This window comes from Bufo bufo, chromosome 1 (assembly GCF_905171765.1).
Source record: "Bufo bufo chromosome 1, aBufBuf1.1, whole genome shotgun sequence".
Taxonomy (NCBI): domain Eukaryota; kingdom Metazoa; phylum Chordata; class Amphibia; order Anura; family Bufonidae; genus Bufo; species Bufo bufo.
Window position 1 is genome coordinate 67027101 of NC_053389.1, and position 27825 is coordinate 67054925.

The 27825-nt window shown below is 43.3% G+C and overlaps 1 protein-coding gene across 1 annotated transcript in view; it reads left to right on the forward strand.

Moving 5' to 3' along the window:
- Window positions 1-8893, forward strand: part of TMPRSS13 (transmembrane serine protease 13) — a 48215-nt gene extending 39322 nt beyond the window's left edge. Inside the window, exons 10-13 of the mRNA XM_040425781.1 lie at window positions 799-897; window positions 2462-2604; window positions 5533-5685; window positions 7458-8893. Coding sequence (XP_040281715.1) covers window positions 799-897; window positions 2462-2604; window positions 5533-5685; window positions 7458-7475 — 413 coding nt within the window. The 3' untranslated portion in view covers window positions 7476-8893. The remainder of the gene's footprint in view (window positions 1-798; window positions 898-2461; window positions 2605-5532; window positions 5686-7457) is intronic.
- The last annotated feature ends 18932 nt before the right edge of the window (window positions 8894-27825 follow it).

Consider the following 27825-nt stretch of genomic DNA (forward strand, 5'->3'; position numbering starts at 1 on the left):
AGTGTATTTTAATACCATTTTATATCTTACTGCCTTTTACATTCTGTGTGATAAATGCATAGTAAAAGTATTCGCCCTGGTTGTTAGATGTTTGTTTTTTCGCAAAGAGAGGGCCGCCGCCGTCTTGATTGTAGATCCAGCGCAAAATCTCACATGGCACATGATGACATCATCACGTCGGCCGGCGAAGTGACGTCATACGTTACAGCGCACAGGATTTCGTGCGGGATCGTCAATCCAGATGGTGGCGACTCGCTCTTTGCGCTCAAACGGATAAAATATTTTTATTTTTAATTTTTTTTAACACCATTCAGGGAAAATTTATTTGTTACTGCCAAGGGCAAGGAAATTCGGTTTTGCGAAGAATCAAATTTTCCCTGAAATTCGGATTGAATTCCAGTTTGTGCAGTTTGATTCGCTCAACACTATTACTATACTTTTATTGCACTTGTTTGTATAAAAGCAATGGTGGTCGATTTTTTTTTTCCAATACAAGCTAACGATAAGCATATCAAAATATGTATTTTATGTTTGTTGCTCCATTTGCATGCTACGGAAAAGATCCAAGCAGAAAAATGACCGTGCCGTGGATTAGCTTCTATGAAATTCAGTGGAACTAATCTGCGGCACAAATCTCAGTTTCAGTGATGGATCTCCACCACAGATTGTGTTCAGTATCTACAGTGAAAATGCTGACTATTTAAACATACTCTTATTGTTTCATAACATTTTTATGAACAATGTGAAGAAATATTTTATATAAAATACATTGTGATATTCTCTCGGTTTGTCTTCCAGCTGTTATTCAGCCGGTCTGCCTTCCAATGGCCCAGCAGAACTTTAAACCTGGCTCCACATGCTGGATCAGTGGCTTTGGTAAAACTGTAGCTTCTTCGAGTAAGTATGATGCATCTGCAGTACCCCAAACCAAGGGGTACTTGCAAATTATTATGTTCACTTAAGTCATTATATCCTTTGTATCCCCAGTATGGTAATGTATGGAAGTGACGGAGTTAACTAATTCTAGCAAAGACCCCAGGGAAGCTGAGGTGTGGACTATTAGCTCAGTATAATTGAGGGACAAGTATTAGCAGGGAAGGAGGCGGCAAAGTCCATGTGCTATCCTCCTCAGTACTAGGCCTTCAGCTACAGGGACTAGTCAGTCATCTCTGCATGATCTAAAAAGACAGAACCATCTTTACATTGAAATACTGCTAAGAGAAAGAGAGGGAGTGGAAATTCCAGAATTGGAAACGGCTGAGAAATGGAGTCAGTAAGGTAAACTGCTAATAAAAGCTGTAGACAGTACTGCTGTGAGGGGAATACTGCTAAGACACCGTCCGTTCTTTGACACGACCTGGTCGATCATTTCCCTAAGGGCTCATGCACACGACCGTATGTACTTTGCAGTCCGCAAAAACGGATTCCGCAAAAGATACAGCTGGCCCCTAATAGAACAGTCCTATCCTTGTCCGTAATGCGGACATGTTTTATTTTTTTGCGGAACGGAAATACGGACATACGGAAACGGAATGCACATGGAGTGACTTCTGTTTTTTTGTGGACCCATTGAAGAGAATGGTTCCGCATACGGTCCGCAAAATAAACCGAACGGACACGGAAATAAAATACCTTTGTGTGCATGAGCCCTTAATCTGTACACTACAGCAGCATTACAGCTATCTTACCAAAAGTATTATTATCAGCCTCAGATTCTGCAGAGGAGGAATAAAGGAGTAAATTAAATCTAATCCTGGCCTATACCCATACAAAACCATCTGGGGGAAGATTTACACTGTGTATTGTTGAAACTGTGTTCCGAGATTGTTGGAATTACTACAACCCCTGCCATGCCCTCTGCACTTTGACTAACAGGGCCAGGCAATGAAAATGTCATTACACCTGGTCCTGTCAATCAAAGTGCAGAGAGAGCAGAGCCTCTAGGTGTAATGGTAACGCCCCCGTTGCTCCTAGAGGCTCATTTGCATATATTAAAACATCATATTTCTCAGCAATGCGGATACATATGAACATGGGACCAACACAGATGCCTTCAGCTGCCAAGCGCACATGTAACAGGTCAGCCAGGGTCATAGGGACAAAACTGCTGACAGATGCTCTTTAATAACAATCTCTGCTGGGGTATGATGGTATGATATGCCAGAATTATTAATAATTATGGCGCAGGACTGGATCTTTGCCCGGGTGCAGGAAAGCCTAGCTACACCTCTGCGTAGTTCATGGCTATGAGTTAGGACGTTATGGGACCTTACGAAGGTCTGGAACACGTAAGCAGTAAGCATTTTTTTGTATGTTTGGATTTTAATGAGGACTCGATAAGTGCCTTGATTTTACCGTATGTGAATGCTGGACTTTTCTGTCCACTCTCTAATCTCTGTATGACTATTACAGCTTATGACGGTAATAATATGTTACATGGTCTGTGTATTTTTTGTTACAGAGGAAACATCCACAGTGCTGATGAACACACAGGTGAACCTTATCAGTACTTCAGTCTGTAACAGTCCTAGTGTGTACAATGGAGCCATTACTCCCAGAATGATGTGTGCTGGTGACCTTCGGGGAGGAAAGGATTCATGCCAGGTGCGTACTGCATGTGACGTGACCACATGTAGCTAAAAATGTTTATACATGGAGTTTACATCTTTTATTGTCTTTTCAAGAGGAAGGGGGGTATTAGATTTCATTGAAGAGATCCAGCTGGTATATAAAGACTTAAAGGGAGTCTATCAGCAGTTTTGACCATGCTAAGCTGGTGATAGCACTAGGTAGGAGCAGGGGAGAACAGTACATAATGTACACATTTTTTGTGGATTTTTTCTCATCAGGAGTAGTGCGAATATGAAGTTTTATTCTGCCAGATTCTGCTTCAGCAATTGCCCAGGAGGCAGGGCTTCACTGTGATTTGCTCTCTGCATGGAGCTGCATCTTAGCCCCTCCCCCCTGTTCTAACAGCTGTAGCATCCAACCAGGAGACCAGTACATCTGTCACTCCGAGCAGAGGGGAGGGGCTATGATGCATAGAACATGTCACATTAAATCTCTGCCACGTAGGCACTTTCAGCAGTAGAATCTGGCAGAGTAAAACTTCATATTCACAATACTCCTCATAAGAAAAGCTCCCCCAAAAATACAGTATTCTTATATTGTCCTCCCTGGGCCCTACCTAGTGCTGGCACCAGTTTAGCATAGTCAAAACTGATGACACATTACCTTTAAAGAGAGTTTCTAAGTTCTAAAGTTATTCCCTATCCATGGAATAATGCATACGTGGGGGTCCAACAGCTGGGATCCCCACCAATCACAAAAACAGAGGTTCCATTATCCTGAATAAATGGAAAGGCAGCTCGCTCATGACCTCAGATACTCCATTCATCTCCATGGGATTGCCAGGGATAGTAGAGCTCTGTACTCAGCTGTCTGCCAGTCCCACAGAGAATGAATGGAATAGTAGCGTTCATACATGTCCTGGCAATCCATTCATTTAGGGGAATGGGACCACAGTTCTAGAGATTGGTGGAGGTTCCAGGGTCAGACCATCACCAATCTGATGGTTATCCTGTACATAGGGGATAACTTTAGAACTTGGCACAAGCCCTTTAAGGTGGCCATAAACATTAGCTGGGTCAGATGGTGGAGGTCCCTGGGCAAATAATCTAGTTGGGGTCCCAAAAATTATTTTTTTTAAATCACAGCACAAAAAACTTATCTATGGAGGTTAATCTGTGTAGAAATTTTACACGGGCCAATGTACAGACAATTATCGGGAACAAAACGGTCATTTCTGATTTCTGATAATTCCCTCATTGTTCAGCTAAGGTGATTATAACCTCTTAAAAACAGGCCCTGGAACTTCAGTTCTTTGTATAGGGCTTTTTTACGACCACACTTACTACAGGATCTGTACACTATAGCCATATAATGCAGTGTGTGGATTCTGTATTCTTCAACATTTACTGCAGTGAGCACAGGAATGCACATCGCTGCTCCTGCCTGTGCCTGCTCTGTTCAAATCTCCGCATAGCACATTGGAGCAAGAGACCCTGCACCGATGTACTTTGCCAGGCTTTAGCGGCGTAGAGCGAGGGCAGGCAGGAGCACCTATGTGTGCCCCTTCCAGTACAGTGCTCACTGCATACATGGCTACAGTGTACGGATTCTGCTGATAATGATATGCTAATAAAGTGCCTTAGTACATACGTAGTCTACAGCCTATATGTAAGTTATAGGGACACTCACCTGCCTGTCAGTCCCCACTTCTCCCAGCTCCTGCTCAATGTATGTAACGTCAAGCCTCTCCCCTATGTTTCATACCTTCCTGAGTCAGGGAAGCCTCTCTTCTTTCTTCTGCTCCCCAACATTTCTTTCTTCCGCTTGCCATCTCTCTTACCCCTACTATCACACAGGTCGCCAACTCTCTCTCTTCCACCACCACACAGGTCACCATTTCTCCTCCCCACCACCATACAGGTCGCCATCTCTCCCCCACAAGACAGATCACCATCCCTCTCCTCCCCACCACCACACAGGTCACCGTCTCTCTCCTCCCAGCTACCATACAGGTCACCATCTCCCTCCCCCAGGTTGCCACCTGTCCCCCCCCCCACTACCGCACAGATCGCCACCTCTCTCTTCCCCACCACCACACAGGTTGTCATCTCTCTTAACCCAGCACTACACAGGTCGCCATCCCTCTCCCCCCCCACCACCGCACAGGCTACCATTTTTTTCCTCCCCACTACCACACAGGTCGCCATCTCTCACCCCCCGTAACCACACAGGTCACCAGCTCCTGCCCCCACCACCACAAAGGTCGCCATCACTCTACCCCTCCACCACCATATAGGTCGCCATATTTCTCCCCCCACCATCACCACATAGGTCGCTATCTCTGTCCTCCCCACCACCACACAGGTTGCCATCACTCTCCTCCTCCACCACCATATAGGCCGCCATATTTCTCCTCCCACCATAACCACACAGGTTGCTATCTCTCTCCTCACCACCACCACACAGGTTGCCATCTCTCACCCTCCATAACCACATAGGTCGCCATTTCCCTCCCCTCTTTATCACACAGGTCACCATCTTTCTTCCCCTCTACCATCAAACAGGTCGCCATCTTTCTCCTCTTTCTCCCTCTCACCACCACCACCACACAGGTTGCCATCTCTCTCCCCACCACTACCATTTAATGCAGCTCCCAGAGGTGGGACCTTCAACTCTCAGACATTAATGATACCCTGGGGATATATAATAAATATCTATGATAGAAATACCTTTTTAAGATTACTTGCGTGGCCTACACTCACTTTGGACTTTTTCCACCAGACAGGAGATTAGAAGGTGTTCTCCATCATGAACACACATTTTTTTGGACTGGACTGCACTGGTTCCTGGTGTGTTTAGCCTGAATAGTGTATTCTCAATAATAGAAAGTTTATATAACCTACATGTATAGTCATTTTGTGCAGGGTATATAATTATCTATGTTCTGTGAATTGTTTTCAGGGAGACAGTGGAGGACCACTGGTGTGTCTTGACAATAATCGCTGGTACTTGGCAGGAGTGACGAGCTGGGGCACTGGTTGTGGACAGCCAAATAAACCTGGAGTGTATACATATGTCCCTCAGATCCTGTCATGGGTATACACCAAAATGGAGGTAAGAAATTACACTTTTAAAAAAAGAGACAAAAAATTTATATTACTTTGGGGGACTCTCTGGTCCATCTGAAATTAATTGTGACATGAATTTGCTCATTCTTAATTCTAACAATCCCAAAATATTTTCAAATAAATTGCAGACCAAGACATCTGCACATGAAATACGTTTGTAATTTATTCAAAAGGATTTTAAAAAGCTGCTTCACAACTAGAGAATATCCTTCCAGTCATTTGTCAGCCTTTTAAATACCTAAGCCTGCCTTATATCTGCAACTAGCTCTTTCATGACAAAAGCCCTTTATCAGAGCAAAGCAGACAGATTCAGATTTTCCAGTTGAGAGGCCTTGGGGGGACCTCTGTGTGGACACTATTTCTGTTATGGAGACCAATTAATATACATGATGACTATCGTCGGCTATGAAACGTTCCTTTGGGTTTCTGTGAAAAATATATGAAAATTAGCACATCTTGCAACTGATCAGATAGGCTTAGGATAGCTAATTTGAATACCTTTCCCAGAAACCCATAGGTGGTTTATGTATTGCGAATAATAGGAGCTCTCCATAATGAGAAAGAGTACTCACCTGATAATGCATATATATTGCCGAGAAACCCAGAGTAGCCTACTATTCCCCCCCTCTCTAAATTGATTTGTAACAAATTCTTAAAAAGTTCACTCAGACATGAATTTCAATGTGAAAAATTTAAGTATTTGTGCACCTCAGATTTTTTTATTGCCTCAGTGTCTCTAAAATAAAATATGAATAAACTTTGCCAATAGTCTTGATAAAAAATTGTATTATTTCATGTATAGAGCCCTTAAAGGGGTTGTCCAAGATTTTACAAGTGATGGTCTATTGTAAGGATAGACCATCAATGTCTGTCGGGGGTCCCACATCCTGCAACCCACACATTATTTGTTCTGCAGTAGCTATGGTGCCAGAAGTTGGAGATGGTTACTGCAGTGCTATTCCCATTGAAGTAAATGGGAACAGCAGTGCAGTTACAAGCTCCGTCTACTACACAATGGAGGGAGCTGTATAGTTCTGGCTCCAGAGTTACTTTGACATACCTGATCATGGGGCTGAGGGGTATCAGACCTCTGCCAATTAGATACTGATGGCCATTCATGCACCTAGCCTTTCTGCTGCCTGAGGCAAAAACTGAAATGGCGCCCCAACCCCCCAATGCCAATTTCTTAACCCAACCCTTTCCCCCAGCCCTACTGTTAAAGACATACTTGGAAAACATTACATACAGAGCTACAAAACATACTGGGTAATACAGCGCCACATACTGTGCCCACTGTGCTTCCCAATACTATACTGCAGAAGCAGTATATTATAGTATCCCCTTTCGCTGCCCCGCTCTTGCCCCTACCTGGTACTGCCTGAGGCAATCGCCTCACCTCGCCTCATTAGTGGTTCACCCCTGCTGATGGCCTGAGGATTGGTCATCACTTGTAAAATCTTGGACAAGCCCTTTAAATACTTTGTGTATACAACTCCTGCACTGAATGATATGCTTAATTTAGACTTTTTGCAGAGTTGCTTTTGAGTAGTGTCCCGTGTAGCAACCGCCACTCTGCTTTCACATGACCGACCTGTTTCTGACACCCCTGGTCCGTGCAGTTACATAGTGAACTAAAGTGTTAACTTGCTGCTGATCTTTCTATTCTATTGACCATCTTCTACTTGGATTTCTAACTTCTGAGTAGAATTGTGCTTTCCATTGACTATTTGGCCTTTAACGTTAACATTCTTTTTACAGATGGGGAGAAATCTGTGACCTTACATGTAGCGTGGAGGAAGAGGAGGACACACTTGCACTGTGACATAACAGACTATACGTCATCAAAGGGAGATATTGCGGGGAGAGGGGTATTTATAAAAGATGGACCGATAGCAACATTCAGCAGAATCATGGCACAATACTTTCTTACTCAAAATGCCATAGCAGCAATACAATAAGAAATATCCAAGAGCGGACAGCTCTCTAAGGAAAGTGGCCTTCAAAGCTTCAAGCCGAGCGCTAGGTATATAAAGGACGTTTTATGGTGGGCATAATGAAGACAGTATAAGATCGGAAATTGGTTATATGATGTAACAAGGAACGAAAGTTATTGAAGTTTACTCCAGTCATATATCATCATTAATATTATTCTGTGGTATCATAATGTCCTAAATTAAATCGCTTTTTTCTAGGTTTTGTAGATAGTTTAATAAATCTCATGTTTCTATTTCCACTTTATATTCATTGCAAATGCGTATTAAATGGGCTGTCAGATTTAGATCCTACTGGCATATATTGAATTCGGGAATTTTGAAAATGGAGAACAGCTGCAGAGAACATCTCTCACTCTGGAGGACCCAACATGTTTCTGCATTACATAGACAGTGGGTTGATTTCAATAAGGAGTGTGTAATACTTCATCTCCCCTGCGGTGGTGCTGCAGGGAAATTGAACACTTATTGTCAGGTTCTTCACTTCTGATCATTCGATTCCTGCAGCAGGACACCATATGAGCACCTTAATAAAAAGGTGATATGAAGTTTGGCTACAAAGTTTTGAGGAAGAAGTGGTTTGGAGATCTGAAACAAGGTCTAGTGTGGTACACAGGCAAAGTTTTCTAAGGTTGTCTGGCATTGCGTCGTTTTAATGCATCATAGTTTTCAGTCCTAGTGGCCTGTGGCCTATGAGAGTAAATAGGCTCCCATGTCCTGCCATAAACTGCTGCTCCCTCAGAGACAGCTTAGCCATTGCCTGAGGCGCCTCATGGCACATGCGGCCCAGGTCCGGCACATAGAAGAATGGGGTTGAAAGTGGTCTGGTACCAAGGTAAGTTGGAAAGGAATGATCCAGCATCTCCTCAGTAGTGGATAGTACATCACAGGGAAGGAAATAATTGCTATAATAAAAAGTAATCTTCTAAACATACAACAAAGGCTGCAGCATATTGCCATATTATGTGCAGGTTACTGTACCTTTAGTCTGCATACTGTATATTATTAATACGTGCAATTAAATTTATTATGTTTTGTAAAACCTGTAATAAATGTATTTTCATAAATGCTTTGACAGTGCAGTTTGCATACTGATTTATAATATGACATAATGCTGTGTGTAGTATTCTATAAAAGTGATGGGTTCATAACATATGGTGTACAATTACAAAAACAGCAGTAATAAAGGGATTTCCACTGTTATATTCGACGTTGGTCGTCTCCATTCATAGTTTTATGAGGATAGCGCAGAAATTTGGTAGAGCTACATACACAGAACCTGACCATATAGCAGTGATTACCAATCTAATCGACATTGGAGACGTCATTTGTAACCTTAAAGGATAACCGTCATATTTTCTTTTATTTGCTAGTTTATTAGAGCTAGGCATGTATACCTGAGTTAGTCTGTCAATAATTGTCAAAAGATCTGTAATTACCTTATAATAACAGCTTTCATTAATGTCCCCTGTCCCTTTCCACTGCTCCCTTAAAAGACTGTTGCTATGGCTCATCTGTCTATGGCTAGGAAGACTGAGGGGCGGTCCTCCACACTGCATGCCTGCATTAGGCTTCAGAGTGAGGAGGCGTGTCTCTCAGTAATCCAATCTGATTGGCTGGCAGGAAGCTGCTGGCTACAGCAAGTGTGTATGTGACCTGAGGGAATGCAGTTTTGGCCTCAGAGAACTGGCAGAGGAGCCATCTTGAGAAGATCCTCATAATGTAGGATTCAAAACAGCCGTAACTAAGGGGAAAACTCAAGGAAAACAGTAAGTGAAGAAACTAAAGATTGCTTTATGCATAATACTGCAGCAGCAGTAACATATGCTAAAATAGATTTTTTTATGAAAATATGACAGTTATCTTTTAAAAAGCAAATGGACAAGTTCATGTGGTGCCCAAGGCAAGCATGGCAGAATGTGCCTCTCTCTACCCTTGGTCCATGAATCTATGAAGATAGCTGTTGGATTGACACTCACCATACTCCATCTTAGTCCCCTCCATCCTCAGTGTTCACTGTTACACCCATCAGTAACAAACCATGCGTCCTTTATTCTATGGCTCAGTCTAGGTATACCAAATGTGTATAGTTTTTTATGTTCTACTACTCTTAGGCTACTTTCACACTAGCGTTCGGGGCTCCGCTTGTGAGCTCCGTTTGAAGGCTCTCACAAGCGGCCCCAAACACATCAGTCCAGCCCCAATGCATTCTGAGTGAATGCGGATCCGCTCAGAATGCCTCAGTCTGGCAGCGTTCAGCCTCCGCTCCGCTCAGCAGGCGGACACCTGAACGCTGCTTGCAGCGTTCGGGTGTCCGCCTGGCCGTGCGGAGGCAAACGGATCCGTCCAGACTTACAATGTAAGTCAATGGGGACGGATCCGTTTGAAGTTGACACAATATGGCTCAATTTTCAAACTGATCCGTCCCCCATTGACTTTCAATGTAAAGTCTGGACGGATCCGTCTGAACAACTTTTACACTTAGAATTTTTTCTAAACTATAATGCAGACGGATCCGTTCTGAACGGATCCCAACGTCTGCATTATAGGAGCGGATCCGTCTGTGCAGACACCAGACGGACCCGCTCTGAACGCAAGTGTGAAAGTAGTCTTAGACAGTAAAAACTATTAATATTTGTTTTTGTTTTTGCATCATTTTTTTATATTTCCTTGAACGCTCTGTTGAGGGCTTATTTTTTTTGCGGGTTCAGTTGACGTTTTTAATGGTACTGTTTTAGGGTACATATATCTTTTTATCATTTTTTATTCTGTGGCATGGCTGGCTGTCAAAAAAAATAAATTGTGGGATTATTTTTTTATCCGTTTTATTATAGAATTCACAGACTAAATAATAATAAATTGTATAGTTTGCTTTGTTACCGACACTGGAATACCAGATACAGTATATTTATGTCTTTATTTTGGCACAATAAAGAATTTTATTGAGGACAGTTGGATTTTTTTTTTTGGGGGGGGGGGTGTTTTTGTTAACTTTTTATTGTAATCCAACTTTAGTCAAACTGATCATTATAATGCGTACCAATGGCACCAAAATCGCTACTTCTACCCCACCCACTAACCACCACTTTGCCAGTAATTGTACGCTATCGATGGCCACAGCACTCATCAGTCTTCAAGGCTTTTATTGGGTGCTCGTCTCTTAGGGGTCCCTTTCCACCTGTGGACCAAATATCAAATATTGTCAGTAATTGTGGCAGGTAGTAAGAGTGGTGAGAGAAGGGGTATTCCAGGGGAGCAGATGCACCGCCTTCTCACACCCTCATGAAGAATTGCACATCCATTAGGATACTTTCTTTTTTTTTTTACAATGGACCCTTTAAGGTTGTTGGATGTCATCGTAGGTTAGGCATCCTGTAAATGTATTCATCCTGACATATACATTAACATACTTGCTTCCAATCTCAAATTCGCCAGGACAATCCCAAAAATCGGGCTGTGAAAGTGGTGAGGCTTGCATAAGGGCATTCTATGGGCATTCCTTCCCATTTTGGGGGTAGGTGGTCCAAGTGTCGAATATGTAAAAAAGATTTATGAACCAAATCTACACTGCGTGCAGAATTATTAGGCAAATGAGTATTTTGACCACATCATCCTCTTTATGAATGTTGTCTTACTCCAAGCTGTATAGGCTCGAAAGCCTACTACCAATTAAGCATATTAGGTGATGTGCATCTCTGTAATGAGAAGGGGTGTGGTCTAATGACATCAACACCCTATATTAGGTGTGCATAATTATTAGGCAACTTCCTTTCCTTTGGCAAAATGGGTCAAAAGAAGGACTTGACAGGCTCAGAAAAGTCAAAAATAGTGAGATATCTTGCAGAGGGATGCAGCACTCTTAAAATTGCAAAGCTTCTGAAGCGTGATCATCGAACAATCAAGCGTTTCATTCAAAATAGTCAACAGGGTCGCAAGAAGCGTGTGGAAAAACCAAGGCGCAAAATAACTGCCCATGAACTGAGAAAAGTCAAGCGTGCAGCTGCCAAGATGCCACTTGCCACCAGTTTGGCCATATTTCAGAGCTGCAACATCACTGGAGTGCCCAAAAGCACAAGGTGTGCAATACTCAGAGACATGGCCAAGGTAAGAAAGGCTGAAAGACGACCACCACTGAACAAGACACACAAGCTGAAACGTCAAGACTGGGCCAAGAAATATCTCAAGACTGATTTTTCTAAGGTTTTATGGACTGATGAAATGAGAGTGAGTCTTGATGGGCCAGATGGATGGGCCCGTGGCTGGATTGGTAAAGGGCAGAGAGCTCCAGTCCGACTCGGACGCCAGCAAGGTGGAGGTGGAGTACTGGTTTGGGCTGGTATCATCAAAGATGAGCTTGTGGGGCCTTTTCGGGTTGAGGATGGAGTCAAGCTCAACTCCCAGTCTTACTGCCAGTTTCTGGAAGACACCTTCTTCAAGCAGTGGTACAGGAAGAAGTCTGCATCCTTCAAGAAAAACATGATTTTCATGCAGGACAATGCTCCATCACACGCGTCCAAGTACTCCACAGTGTGGCTGGCAAGAAAGGGTATAAAAGAAGAAAATCTAATGACATGGCCTCCTTGTTCACCTGATCTGAACCCCATTGAGAACCTGTGGTCCATCATCAAATGTGAGATTTACAAGGAGGGAAAACAGTACACCTCTCTGAACAGTGTCTGGGAGGCTGTGGTTGCTGCTGCACGCAATGTTGATGGTGAACAGATCAAAACACTGACAGAATCCATGGATGGCAGGCTTTTGAGTGTCCTTGCAAAGAAAGGTGGCTATATTGGTCACTGATTTGTTTTTGTTTTGTTTTTGAATGTCAGAAATGTATATTTGTGAATGTTGAGATGTTATATTGGTTTCACTGGTAAAAATAAATAATTGAAATGGGTATATATTTGTTTTTTGTTAAGTTGCCTAATAATTATGCACAGTAATAGTCACCTGCACACACAGATATCCCCCTAAAATAGCTAAAACTAAAAACAAACTAAAAATTACTTCCAAAAATATTCAGCTTTGATATTAATGAGTTTTTTGGATTCATTGAGAACATGGTTGTTGTTCAATAATAAAATTAATCCTCAAAAATACAACTTGCCTAATAATTCTGCACTCCCTGTATTGACATATTCATATATTCATCCCTGGCAGTTTACCATAGACACTCATGGTCTTTTTTGTTGTTTATACCTTTATTAATGGTCATTATTTTTAATGGTCATTAGGTATATCAAGTAGATAATGTGACAGGAGCACTTTACATGATAATTAAGTGATCCAGTGGGACCATATTATTTATAACTTCTCATAAACTTTAGAGACTGATGTTGCGGAGGAAGGTCACCTAATGGCTACATACTATTATCATGTGTAATATTCTGGTCCTTACTGGATTGTGTGTAAAATAAAGCAAACCTATTGACGAAAGCTTCCATTAAGTACCTTCTGTTCTGGAATTGCAACAGTGGTTCTGTTAGGCTGTGCTTCTCCACTTATCCCACTAGAAGGTTCTAGTTCAGCTAGAAACTGTATAAAAGGAGAGTAGTCAGAACCCCTAGTTGTCTGCAGTTAGGGACCCGTGCATAGAAGAAGAGATTCTGCCAGACTGCATGAGTGACCAGAAGAAGACAATGTTACTCTGCCCAATGTCTGAGCCACAAACCTTGGGCCACCAGCATTTGGCCGGGGTATTAGTCTTCTAACAGTCCATGCATACGACCGTGTTTTTTGTCCGATACACATTTTTTGCAGGTCAGATGCGAACCCATTCACTTCAATGGGACCACAAAAGATGTGGACAGCACACCGTGTGCTGTCCGCACCTGTATGTCCATTCCGCAGCACCCGGGAAAAAATAGAACATGTCCTATTCTTGTCCATTTTACGGACAAGGATTGGACTGTTCTATAGAGGGCCGGACGTTCAGTTCCACTAAATGAGAGACACACACAGACGGTATCTGTGTTTTACAGATCCGCAATTTGCAGAACACAAAACGGCTACTGCTGTATGCATTAGCCCTGAGAAAGAGAGGGACAGCTATCTCAGGACTTTGGGAATTGAGTCAGCACAACCTGTATATAGGTGCAGATCACTATGGCGAAATACATATACAAACGGAGAATACAAATGTGATCGCACTCTATATCCAGCATTCTGCCCTGCCTCCATGCTGGATGAGACATTGGTGTACATTTTGGCCAAAGCTTAATAAGCAACTCACCACGTCAAGGTTGCCTCCATTTGAGTGGTCCCTAACACTAGTTCCTACCTGTTCATGGGCCATGACAGCCACACAAAATCCAGGGAGTGCAGGTCAGCGTGCACGCCAAGCACACTCTGCTTTTAACCCCGTCCGGTGCCATTACAGCTTTCATCGGATCCAGGGATGCAAGTACCAACATGCACGCTGAGCCCACCATATACTTCTCCTGAAGCCAAATGGCCACTGGTAGGTTCTATATAAGCAGACTCAGTTTTATACTGACTTTAAAACCAGCCTCCAGGACAGATTAACTGGTCAGGTGTGCATGACTCAAAGGAGATCGCCACGCCTCCAATACATACTACAAAGAAAAGATCTCAGGACTTTACTCAGCACAAAACCTTTTTCTGTTCTGGGGGAGACTGGAGAACTCAGACTGAGTTCCTCCAGTAAAGAAGCACACCGGTATACTGAAGACCCTGACTCTCTAGACTTATTTCTTATTGGGGTGCACCACGCCTTAAGATCCCCTTCGGAAAGAAACAACATGTGATAATACCTCGATGGTGTCCAGGGGACTCATCATAGCGTTGGGGCCACGCTAAACCCAACCACTGCAATTTGGCGTCACAAACAGGATACGGTCCGGCTCCAGCAGAGCAAGTCATCGTGGATCAGCACTAGTGGATCAAGACAGCCATTGGCGACTACAGGAATGTCCCATATATGTCCCTTTAATAAAGGTTCAGGATCAAAGTGTTTTTAATAAAAACTGAACACAAGAATAAGGGGGCACAATCTAAAATTAGTTGGGGAATATCAGAACCAATGTCAGGAAATATTTGTACACAGTAAAAGTGGTTCAGGCTTGAAACAAACTACCAGCAGATGTGGTTGGTGAATCTTCAGTAAGTGCATTTAAACATTAAATAAACACTTCTTATCCTAAGATAAAGAAAAAATATATAAGGGCAGACTAGATGGACCATGTGGTCTATTTAAGCTGTCAATCTTCTATGTCTCTTCTATGTTTCTATTATGTTGACCTTCAAGACTCATTATTCATTTTAAAATTAAACGAAGTTCACTTTTCTCAAATTAGCTGCTGCAATAGAGTACATGACTGCAAAACTGTATGCTGCACACCTCAGCTTCTGCAGATCTTCATAATACACATCTCATCTGCTTCAGAACCTCGTAATACACAACTCAGCTACAGCAGAACATCATAAAACATACAACTGCTGCTCCAGAACCTCATAATACACACCACAGTTTCTGCAGAACCTCTTCCTAAACACCAGCTGCTCCAGAACCTCATAATACACACCACAGTTTCTGCAGAACCTCTTCTTAAACACCAGCTGCTGCAGAACTTCACAATACACACCTCAGCTGATGCAGAACCTCATTATACACACCTCAGCTGATGCAGAACCTCATTATACACACCTCAGCTGATGCAGAACCTCATTATACACACCTCAGCTGATGCAGAACCTCATTATACACACCTCAGCTGATGCAGAACCTCATGGTACACACCTCAGCTGATGCAGAACCTCATGGTACACACCTCCGCTGCAGCAGATTCTCACAATACACACCTCAGCTGCTGTAGAACCTCATAATACACACCTCAGCTGCTGTAGAACCTCATAATACACACCTCAGCTGCTGCAGAACATCACTATGCATACCTCAGCTGCTGCAGTTAGCCTACAGTGCTCTGATTCATAATGGTGAAAGAACTGAGTGGTGATTGCTATAAATCATATAATTTAAACCTCTGCAGCATTCACCAAAATCTGCACTGATTTATTGCTGCATGGTGTAAATGGGGGTTTGTAAAATGTCATTCACATTTACTGTACTATATACAGTGCATTCGGAAAGTCTTCAGACCCTTTTACCTTTTCACATTTTGTTATGTTGCGGTCTTGTGCTAAAATTAAAGTTCACATTTTCCCCATCATTCTGCCCTCAAAACCCCATGAGAAAGTGGAAACTGAATGTTAGCAATATTTGCTAATTTATTGAAAAGGAAAAACATAAGTATTTAGACTAGTGATGAGCGAACTGCTTCGTCTTGCTTGGACGAACCTAGTTTGTTCATCTACATAACTCATATTCATTGCGATTCCTATCTCCGTATGCGCATAAAAATGTATCTCCGATGAGGCTCTTTCAATATCAAAACCCGGATTCGTAGCGAGCACCACAATCATTAACAAATCCGTATTTGGATTCCTTATGTAATACATTAACACATGTGCCGCTTCTCACAGTAATGGAGAATGCACGAGACTACAGAATTCTCGCCTTAACAGCGGCCATATTGAAAGAGCCTCATTGGAGACAATACATTTTAATGCGCTACTGATGTTAACTTGCACAGCTTTAATGGTTCTGAACCTTCTAAGATATATGGTCTCTTTCCTTTAAGGGCATTTTGATAAGCAAGCAATACATGGGCGCTGTTCCGTGGGCATTCCAGATCACGGATGCGGACCCATTCACTTCACTGGGTCCGCAAATCCGGAGATGCGGAATGGTGCGGAACGGAAGCAAGGATGGAACCCTACTGAAGCACTATAGAGAGCTTCCATGGGGTTTCGTCCCGTACTTCCGTTCCGCAAAAAAAGAAAGAACATGTCCTGTTTTTTTGCGGAACGTGCAGATCTCGGACTCATTTAAGTGAATGGGTCCGTGATCCGCTGCGGCTGCCCCACGGTCGGTGTTCGTGCATTTGCGGGCCGCAGCACGGCCATAGGGCGCACGAGTTCTTATGCAGGAGGCCTTAGGCCTAGTCTACAGGAGAATGAGCATGTAGGTATTGTCTGTAGCACTGCCAATACATTGCTATTAGGTATACACGGCGCATATAGAAATAAGTGCTTTAAAAGGGTTTTCCGAGATTTTTTTTACTGATGACCTATCCTCAGGATAGGTTATTGGTATCTGATCCATGGGGGTCCTACATTGGAGACCCCCATAATCAGCTGTTTGAGAAGGCACCAGTGCTCCGGTGTTTGCTCCTGCCTTCTCGTAGATTACCAAACGCAGCACTGTACTTGAAACAAAACTTTAAAAAAAATAAAATCTCCCACGGACTCACTATGCCCCTCAGTGAATACCTTGGGGTGTCTACTTTCCGAAATGGGGTCATTTGTGGGGTGTGTTTACTGTTCTGGCATTTTGGGCGGGGCTAAATTGTGAGCAACCCTGTAAAGCCTAAAGGTGCTCTTTGGAATGTGGGCCCCTTTGCCCACCTAGGCTGCAAAAAAGTGTCACACATGTGGTATCGCCGTACTCAGAAGAAGTAGCGCAATGTGTTTTGGGGTGTATTTTTACATATACCCATGCTGGGTGAGAGAAATATCTCTGTAAATTGACAACTTTGTATAAAAAAAATTAAAAAGTTGTTATTTATAGAGATATTTCTCACACACAGTATGGGTATATCTAAAAATACACCCCAAAACACATTGCCCTACTTCTTCTGAGTACGGCGATACCACATGTGTGACACTTTTTTGCAGCCTAGGTGCGCAAAGGGGCCCAAATTCCAATGAGTACCTTTAGGATTTCACAGGGCATTTTTACGCATTTGGATTCCAAACTACTTCTCACGCTTTAGGGCCCCTAAAATGCCAGGGCAGTATAAATACCCCACAAGTGACCCCATTTTGGAAAGAAGACACCCCAAGGTATTCCGTGAGGGGCATGGCGAGTTCATAGAAGTTGTTTTTTTTGGCACAAGTTAGCGGAAAATGTTTTTTGTTTTTTTCTTACAAAGTCTCATATTCCACTAACTTGTGACAAAAAATTAAATTTTACATGAACTCGCCATGCCCCTCACGGAATACCTTGGGGTGTCTTCTTTCCAAAATGGGGTCACTTGTGGGGTATTTATACTGCCCTGGCATTTTAGGGGCCCTAAAGCGTGAGAAGAAGTCTGGGATCCAAATGTCTAAAAATGCCCTCCTAAAAGGTACTCATTGGAATTTGGGCCCCTTTGCGCATCTTGGCTGCAAAAAAGTGTCACACATGTGGTATCGCCGTACTCAGGAGAAGTAGGGCAATGTGGTTTGGGGTGTATTTTTACATATACCCATACTGTGTGTGAGAAATATCTCTGTAAATGACAACTTTTTCCATTTTTTTATACAAAGTTGTCAATTTACAGAGATATTTCTCTCACCCAGCATGGGTATATGTAAAAATACACCCCAAAACACATTGCCCTACTTCTCCTGAGTACGGCGATACCACATGTGTGACACTTTTTTGCAGCCAAGATGCGCAAAGGGGCCCAAATTCCAATAAGTACCTTTAGGATTTCACAGGGCATTTTTACGCATTTGGATTCCGTGAGGGGTATGGTGAGTTCATGTAAGATTTTATTTTTTGTCACAAGTTAGTGGAATATGAGACTTTGTAAGAAAAAACAAAAAAAAAATCTATTTCCGCTAACTTGTGACAAAAAAAAAAAATCTTCTATGAACTCGCCATGCCCCTCAAAAGTGATCTTTATAGCGCCGCAGCGATTTTACGGTGTTTTTGCAGTGATCAGAAAAAAAAAATTCTGTCACTGCGGTGGGGCGGACTGAACGCAAGTGTGCGCACAAGATCAGGCCTGATCGGGCAAACACTGCGTTTTTTGTAGAGCCTATAAAACATGTCCTATTCTTGTCCGCAATTGCGGACAAGAAAAGGCATTTTGTATATAGTTCTGGCAATGTGCGGATCCGCAAAATGCGGAAAGCACATTGCCGGTGTCCGCAAAACACATACGGACGTCTGAATAGAGCCTTACAGGGGGTGATCAATGACAGGGGGGTGATCAGGGAGTCTATATGGGGTGATCAGGGGTTAATAAGGGGTTAATAAGTGACAGGAGGGGTGTGTGTAGTGTAGTGTAGTGTAGTGGTGCTTGGTGCTACTTACAGAGCTGCCTGTGTCCTCTGGTGGTCGATCCAAGCAAAAGGGACCACCAGAGGACCAGGTAGCAGGTATATCAGACGCTGTTAACAAAACAGCGTCTGATATACCTTTCTGGGGTTAAAAAAATCGCATCTACAGCCTGCCAGCGAATGATCGCTGCTGGCAGGCTGTAGTTCAACTTCTCAGCTGCGCATCGCTGTGAACGCGAAATCTCGGGTCTCACGAGATGACGCCTTTCGGCGTTAGTGTGACCTGAGAGAGCCGCCGCATTCACGCCTTTCGCGTTAGTGTGACGGCAATCGGTTAAGAGATGAGATAAAAACAACACAGGATTCACTGATACCGTTTGTGGATAACATGGTGTTCAAGGATTTGGACAATAAACTAAAAGAAAATCTTACGAAACTGGAAGATAATATTATTCAATCAAAACAGGCAAAGTACAACAGGGATCTGTAATATAAACACTGTATATAACTGGTCTGAATCTAAAGCCAATTTACCACGCTCCGTTCTGAGGGGATCACATTTTAAAAAGAAATCATCTTCTAAAGTTTCTTTTAGTTCAACTGACATCGATGCTTCTGATTCAGCAACTACGGACAATTCAGGGTTAACGGAGGCCACAGGAGGTTTTCTTCCCTCAACAACGGTTTCAGATCATAGAAAAGCTCCAAAAAAACAAAGGGCGGGGAGGCGGCATAGAAAAGACGCGCCGATATCCCTCCCGATACAGGAAGGAGTAGTGGACTTGTAGGTGGCGAACCTGTCAGCCTCTATTCCGTCGATTGACCAAATAAATGTTTTGAAGAGGGGTTTATCATTTTCTCCTACATACCAGTTTGATTTGCATAAGACCATTTTGGATGTTGATCGATTTGCTCGTAGTCTTACCTTGAAAAAACATTTTGAGGATGCAGTTACTGAAAGTGTTGATGGAGAATTAAGTCAGTGTCCGACACATGATGAACAATCTGTGCAGGAGACTGATTTATCTCGGGACAGTACAATGTTGTTTTCTGAATTGATGCATATGGCCTCTCTGCAAGCAATGCGTACAAAGCCGGGTGACCTCGAATAAAAAAATCAATCTCCTTAATTTTTTACCAGCAATAGGGATTTTTATCCCCTTCAGTCGAGGTCCCCGACTTTGGATCGTTATCAGGAATTGGTAGAGAGGGATCTATGTGCCCTGAACAATAAATGCAAGTTAGATAGGTGTCCTAACTCTGTGGGATGTAGGAAACGTTCTAACATGTCCTCAGTGGAATTTAAGCACTGCGGGATCTGAAGGAGAGAGATGATCTGATTGTAAAAAAATGCTGATAAGGGAGGAGCGGTTGTTGTGTTATATAGTGCGGTATATAAAACACAGGTACAGATGATGTTAAATAACACTTCTGTCTATACTGCGCTAAAGAGCCATCCTCTCCTTCCTTATCAAGCAGAATTGGTCAATATTTTGACATTGGGCTTAAAATTTGGTATTTTTAAGAAGAAAGAATATGATTATATATATAGGTAGCCCATCCAGTCATCGCAATCTTTCACGCCCTTCCAAAGTACCATAAGGGTATATTCCCTCCCCCGTTAAGACCCTTAGTGGCGGGGATTGGATCTTTTTCGGAAAAACTATCTGAGTGGGTAGATTCTCTGTTGCAGCCACTGATTCCCATGATCCCTGGGTTTTTTAAGGACACCAGGTCTGTGCTGCAGGCATTTTCTGAATTTAAATGGGGTGAGGGGTTCAGGTGGATCACCGTGGATGTGGTGTCACTGTACACGGATATTCCCCATGATTTGGCCCTTAAAGCACTGTCCTGGTTCCTCGACACATACAGTGATTACACCAAGGAATTGCAGGAATTCATGGGCACAGTGGTTCATTTCCACCTCAGGCACAATTTCTTTATGTTTAATAATGATTTTTATTTACAGGTATCGGGAGTGTCGATGGGGGCCAGGTTCTCTCCCTCCATAGCCAATATTTTTATGGCATGGTGGGAGATGAGATTTCTCCTCATCGACACTCTCCCCTTTGGTGGTTACGTGCAGTGGTATGGCCGCTACATCGATGACCTGCTTTTGGTATGGTCTGGTGATGTGGCGGCCATACCGCTGTTTGCAAACTAGTTGAATTCATGTGTGGACTCTATTTCATTTGATGTCCACCATGATCCGGATTCTATAAATTTTCTGGATTTGTGCCTGAGGGGGGATGTGAATACATCTGCAGTTTGTACGGTTAGACATAGAAAAGATACTGCAGGGAGTACTATCCTCCATGCATCTTCATGTCATCCATCACACGTCATCAATAATATTCCGAAGGTGAACTCATCAGGGCAAAAAGGAATTGCACGGATGAAGAAGCTAATAATATCATGAGGAGGCTTTATTGTAGGACGTATTCTAGGAGAGCAACGTTAAACCACTATGAAACAGTTTCCAAAATGGAGAGAGAAACATAAATTTTTCCTGGAAAACGAACATCGGGCGATATCGCCAATGTTCTGATAAAAACAAAAATAAGGCTATTACATTTGTAACCCAATACAGGTATATGGAAATATGTAAAATAATAAAGAAACATTTACTTCTCATGAAATTGTAGAGGAGGGTATCAAATGTGCAGCACACAAAGCCCCAACTCTTGGACAAATTCTTAGTCCTAGTTTGTTCAGGGACTCTGTGGTCTCTAATCCTACATGGATCAGTTGTAAAGGAAGCTATAAATGCGGCCACGGTAGATGCATCTGCTGTGGCCACATGTTAGTCACTAACTGTTTTAAATCTACTGTTAATGAAAAGGAATTTGAGATAAAAACTTACCTGAATTGTAACACCAAGAATGCCATTTATCTAATTACATGTATGGACTGTCGGATACAGTATGTAGGATGTACTTCTAATCAGATAAAGACAAGAGTCTGTAGACTCATCTCTGATGTGCCCCACCATGAAAACCGCAATGTGTCTGCAGTCAGCTTACACTTTGCGGTTTGTCATGGTGGGGATACGTCCAAACTGAACGTGCATGGTATCGAGAGAGTAATAATCCCGAAGACAGGAGGAGATCAGAGGAGGAAGTTGTTAAATCGGGAAGTGCAGCCAGCCAGAACCGCAGGGGCGACACGTGAGGTGCACGGTGGGCCGATGAGGGGCCAAACAATTACACACAGTTCATCTGTTTACTCACGGTTAGCAGAAAGCCTCCCTGGCAGCACAGTGTTGAGGAAGACAGCACGAAATCCTCCGGGGCACACTCTGTGATAGGGAAGCATCAGCCAAGATGGAGGTTGAGGTGCCCTTGATGTTAGGGGTGCTTAGGGTGCTTGTTGCGGCTGAGTCCCTTGATGGTATTTGTCGTGACGCCAGTACCGTTAATGGTGGTACAACCAATTGTAAGAAGGAAGTAGACAGTGGTAGGATACAACTCACAACTTTTACTGATGTTGGTTCCAGTTGCAGCATATACATCAGACAGAATACAGTCTTTTGCAGTTTAAAGGAATCCTGTTGATCCACTGTTAATAGGTTTGGCTGGGTTTAGCTTAGCTTGAAGGATCTGTAGAAGTAGTTCTGGTAGGTAACTTTGCTTCAGGTCCCTAGTAAATCAGAGCTATTTGGTGAGGTTGCCTATAACACTTATTTGGTATGCTTAGTCCTTCTCGTTGCTGTGACTTCCAAGCCCTTGAACAGGTAGCTAATCTGTATTCTTCAAAGTATGGTGAGGCTGCCTGTAGCTAGATTGTCCTCCACCATGCGCAAAGGTGCCCATTAAGCCTTTAGTAATGGCTGTTATCACCGATGTCTCTCTTTAGCTTGGTTAACTTTCTCCAGGGACGAAAACGCTATCCTCTGGTTGTAGGTAAGAAGGTCACAGGAGGAAAACGCTCTCCTGCGCCTCATACCTTGGCTCTACCTCATTTCTGCATTTGGCTTCACCCACTAATCTGTGGTGTGTAGCCCCAGAGTAACCACTGACTCTGCTACTCTCCAACCTAATCTTCTAGACTCTAGAACCATCCCACTAATCTGTCTCACTAGGCCTGACCTAGGTATTTATATGACCTAAGTGTTATCCCCATCTAGTGGTGGGATGTCTAAATTACACCAGACCAGCCTATGAACAGGGATACAACAGGTGTTGCAATACAAAATAACATGCAATATGATAATGCGGTTTTAAAGCTATTTTGCAGTTCCCACGTGTCCTGAGTGGGACGCTGCAGAAGCATACTGGATGTTCCAGTTAGCCACATGTTACCTGGAAGGGTTAAATAAAAGACATGATCTAATTTTGCAGTATTAAGGTATGACATGAAAAAAAGACTCAAACAATTGCACTATATATGCCCCGTCCACACCTGACATGCAATCAGGAAATCACGTGGCTCGGGCACTCACAGCGCAATCAAGACCACATGCGGTTATTTTTTTAATTCACATAATAAATAATAAATAAATACATTATATTATTATTATCAAAGCAAATAAATATTTACAGCTGGCGTATAAATAATCATGTGGAGGGACGGCCGAGCCATGTGATTTCCTGATTGCATGTCAGGTGTGGACGGGGCATATATAGTGCAATTGTTTGAGTCTTTTTTTATGTCATGATGAAGGACCTATATTGAGCATGGTCTGAAACGCGTAACAAGTTATCCGTGTACCATAAGCTTTTAAAACCGCTGGAATAAAGTTTATACCTTGTATATCTGAGCTGGACTTGAAAAGTTTGTTTGAGGTTCCACTAATAGTGCAAACCAGGCGCTATGTCCGTGCTCGTGGCAAGAAGACACAGCTGAGACCTGCCTTTTCCTGTTTTGTTAGCAGCTGTACTTGGTATCAGGCTCAGGCCCATTCACTTGAATGGGACTGACCTGCGCCTAGGCCACGTGACTGATGAACGCACTGTCACTCGGCCTAAAAAAAATCTGAGAGAAGGCCACAGTGATCAAAGGAGCGCCGCTGCCTTCTGAAACAGATGATTGGTGGGGTTCTCGGGACTCCCACCGATCAGATACTGATACTGATTATAAAACGCTTGGAAAACCCCTTTAACAACAAATCACATTTTACACAGCAATATTAAATTAACCTTTTGAGTAGTAATAACTCTTTGCAGTCATCCTCGGCACACTTACCTTACATGTCCCAACATTTCAAGCAATGGGGAGTTCAAAATTCAGAGTATCGTCTCTTCTCTGTTTCATAAGGTATAGTCAGATAGAAGTTGTAACGGATCTCCTGGCACCCCGACCGGGTACCTCCAATGATAGATGCTCCTAGTGCTTCCTGAGGACTCCAAGCACTCCACTTGACACCGTACGCACTGCAGACCCCACGAACCGCTGAAGCTTGGTTGAGGTCTCACCGTCTCCTACCCACCCTGGACCTACGACAAGGCTCCAGGCTCCAGTGGGTGAACCTCTCCTAAAACCAGAGAGCAGGAACAGCTCTTAAAAGAGCTAGTAGTTATAGCCAGGGGAGTATAGCAAATCTCCCAGCGTATAGCAATCCCCCAGTGTTGAACAGTTACCCAAACACCAGCCTCAACATGATGAAGGATAAAACAGGCACTCTTTATTGAGGGCTACCCGCCCGTATTTATGCAGGTCCCCATCTGGTGGACACGCCCGTAGGGGACCAGAAGGAAGACTGTGACACAGGACAGATAGGTAGCAACTCAGGATACACAGACACAACACATCCCCACAATGCATCATGGTTTCCTCCTCTCTGCCCTGGAGACACCTGAGGAGCAATTCAATTATCTCTCAGGACAAAGGGAAATCGCCAATACACATGTGGAGACAACAGGACAGAAATCACCACCCAAACACACAATGTCACACCTCCACAGCAAACACAGACATTTAACATATTCCCAGATAGCTCAAGTCTGAGTGCATATCATTAGGTGAATGGCACTCAGAATACACAAATACAATAAAATTAGCTATCTGGGTACCCTCACATAACAAAATACAATTCCAAAGACAGTTGTACGGCCGGTCTGTCTTCTCCTTTAAAGTTAGTATGGGCCATAATCCTGAGGCAAGAGGCTGCTAAACAGGCCTCTCCAAAACCCAGTGGCGAGGTTGATTTCGCCACAGAAGTACATAGACTTCTTGTGGATTACCACCTATTCTGTGCTCTGCCAATCAAGGAAAGAACTAGAGGTACAGTAGGTGCTACCTTACAACAAAGATTGTGCAATGTCTAACTGCAGAGCAGCGGTACACTGCAAAACTGCAAAACGGGTTCACAAATGTGTTTTTATGTGGTATATGCATTTATTGTATTTTACATGTACGTGGTATTAATAGGCCATATTCGCTGCCACCAGTAGATGGGGCTGGTGTCACACTCCATATGGAGAGGAGTCAGTTTGATCATTTGGTCAGAGTTGTCTAGTCTGACACTGTGAGGGAAGCACATGTCCAATATAGAAGCTGAACTTTACAAGAAAAGTAGACCAGAAGAGAAGGAAAAAGAGAGGTTCAGAGTAGAAGTTCTGTAGAGGTGAATTGTGTTTGAAGAAGCTTATAGACTCTACACAGTGGCATAACTACAGGGGAAGCAGGGGAAGCAGCTGCTTCGGGGGCTGGGCTGACAAGGGGCCCGGCGCCCCGCAGCGTGAGGCACAAAGTTTCCTAATTATCTAATAGCTTTTCAGGCCAGGCCCCTTCACATACAGTGCAGCTCCAATTGGGGGCCTGGCCTGTCCATCACCAAACACCGCCCCCTGTGTGACCAAATGTGAGCAGCAACACAGTCTCCAGCACAGCCCGAAGCCTAACTCCGCCCACTCATGTGACTGATCACGTGCTCCTGACATTATGAAAGGTCCTTTTGCTCACTATGAACTCGCATCTCCTGAGGTAGGACATGTACAGTCAGGTCCATAAATATTGGGACATTGACACAATTCTAGAATTTTTGGCTCTATACACCACCACAATGGATTTGAAATGAAACAAACAAGATGTGCTTTAACTGCAGACTGTCAGCTTTAATTTGGGTATTTACATCCAAATCAGGTGAACGGTGTAGGAATTACAACAGTTTGCATATGTGCCTCCCACTTGTTAAGGAACCAAAAGTAATGGGACAATTGGCTTCTCAGCTGTTCCATGGCCAGGTGTGTGTTATTCCCTCATTATCCCAATTACAATGAGCAGATAAAAGGTCCAGAGTTCATTTCAAGTGTGCTATTTGCATTTGGAATCTGTTGCTGTCAACTCTCAAGGTGAGATCCAAAGAGCTGTCACTATCAGTGAAGCAAGCCATCATTAGGCTGAAAAAAACAAAACAAACCCATCAAAGAGATAGCAAAAAACATTAGGCGTGGCCAAAACAACTGTTTGGAACATTCTTAAACAGAAGGAACGCACCGGTGAGCTCAGCAACACCAAAAGACCAGGAAGACCACAGAAAACAACTGTGGTGGATGACCGAAGAATTCTTTCCCTGGTGAAGAAAACACCATTCACAACAGTTGGCCAGATTAAGAACACTCTCCAGGAGGTAGGTGTATGTGTGTCAAAGTCAACAATCAAGAGAAGACTTCACCAGAGTGAATACAGAGGGTTCACCACAAGATGTAAACCATTGGTGAGCCTCAAAAACAGGAAGGCCAGATTAGAGTTTGCCAAACGACATCTAAAAAAGCCCTCACAGTTCTGGAACAACATCCTATGGACACATGAGATCAAGATCAACTTGTACCAGAGTGATAGGAAGAGAAGAGTATGGAGAAGGAAAGGAACTGCTCATGATCCTAAGCATACCACCTCATCAGTGAAGCATGGTGGTGGTAGTGTCATGGCGTGGGCATGTATGGCTGCCGATAGAACTGGTTCTCTTGTATTTATTGATGATGTGACTGCTGACAAAAGCAGCAGGATGAATTCTGAAGTGTTTCGGGCAATATTATCTGCTCATATTCAGCCAAATGCTTCAGAAATCATTGGACGGCGCTTCACAGTGCAGATGGACAATGACCCAAAGCATACTGCAAAAGCAACCAAAGAGTTTTTCAAGGGAAAGAAGTGGAATGTTATGCAATGGCCAAGTCAATCACCTGACCTAAATCCGATTGAGCAGCATTTCACTTGCTGAAGACAAAACTGAAGGGAAAATGCCCCAAGAACAAGCAGGAACTGAAGACAGTTGCAGTAGAGGCCTGGCAGAGCATCACCAGGGATGAAACCCAGCGTCTGGTGATGTCTATGCGTTCCAGACTTCAGGCTGTAATTGACTGCAAAGGATTTGCAACCAAGTATTAAAAAGTGAAAGTTTGATTTATGATTATTATTCTGTCCCATTACTTTTGGTTCCTTAACAAGTGGGAGGCACATATGCCAAGTGTTGCAATTCCTACACCGTTCACCTGATTTGGATGTAAATACCCTCAAATTAAAGCTGACAGTCTGCAGTTAAAGCACATCTTGTTTGTTTAATTTCAAATCCATTGTGGTGGTGTATAGAGCCAAAAATGGTAGAATTTTGTATATGTCCCAATATTTATGGACCTGACTGTAACTAAAATAGTATATAGCCAGTTCACAGTGAGTTGCCCCCCCCCACACCTCAGTGTACAGTCCCCCCACTTCTTAGTGTACAGTCCCCCCCACATCTTAGTGTACAATCCCCCCACATCTTAGTGTACAATCCCCCCACATCTCAGTGTACAGTCCCCCCACATCTCAGTGTACAGTCCCCCCCACATCTTAGTGTACAGTCCCCCCACATCTTAGTGTACCGTTCCCCCCCACATCTTAGTGTACAGTCCCCCCCACATCTTAGTGTACAGTCCCCCCCACACCTCAGTGTACAGTCCCCCCCACATCTCAGTGAACAGTCCCCCCCATACCTCAATGTACAGTCCCCTCACATCTCAGTGTACAGTCCCCCCATACCTCAGTGTACAGTCCCTCCCACATCTCAGCGTACAGTCCCC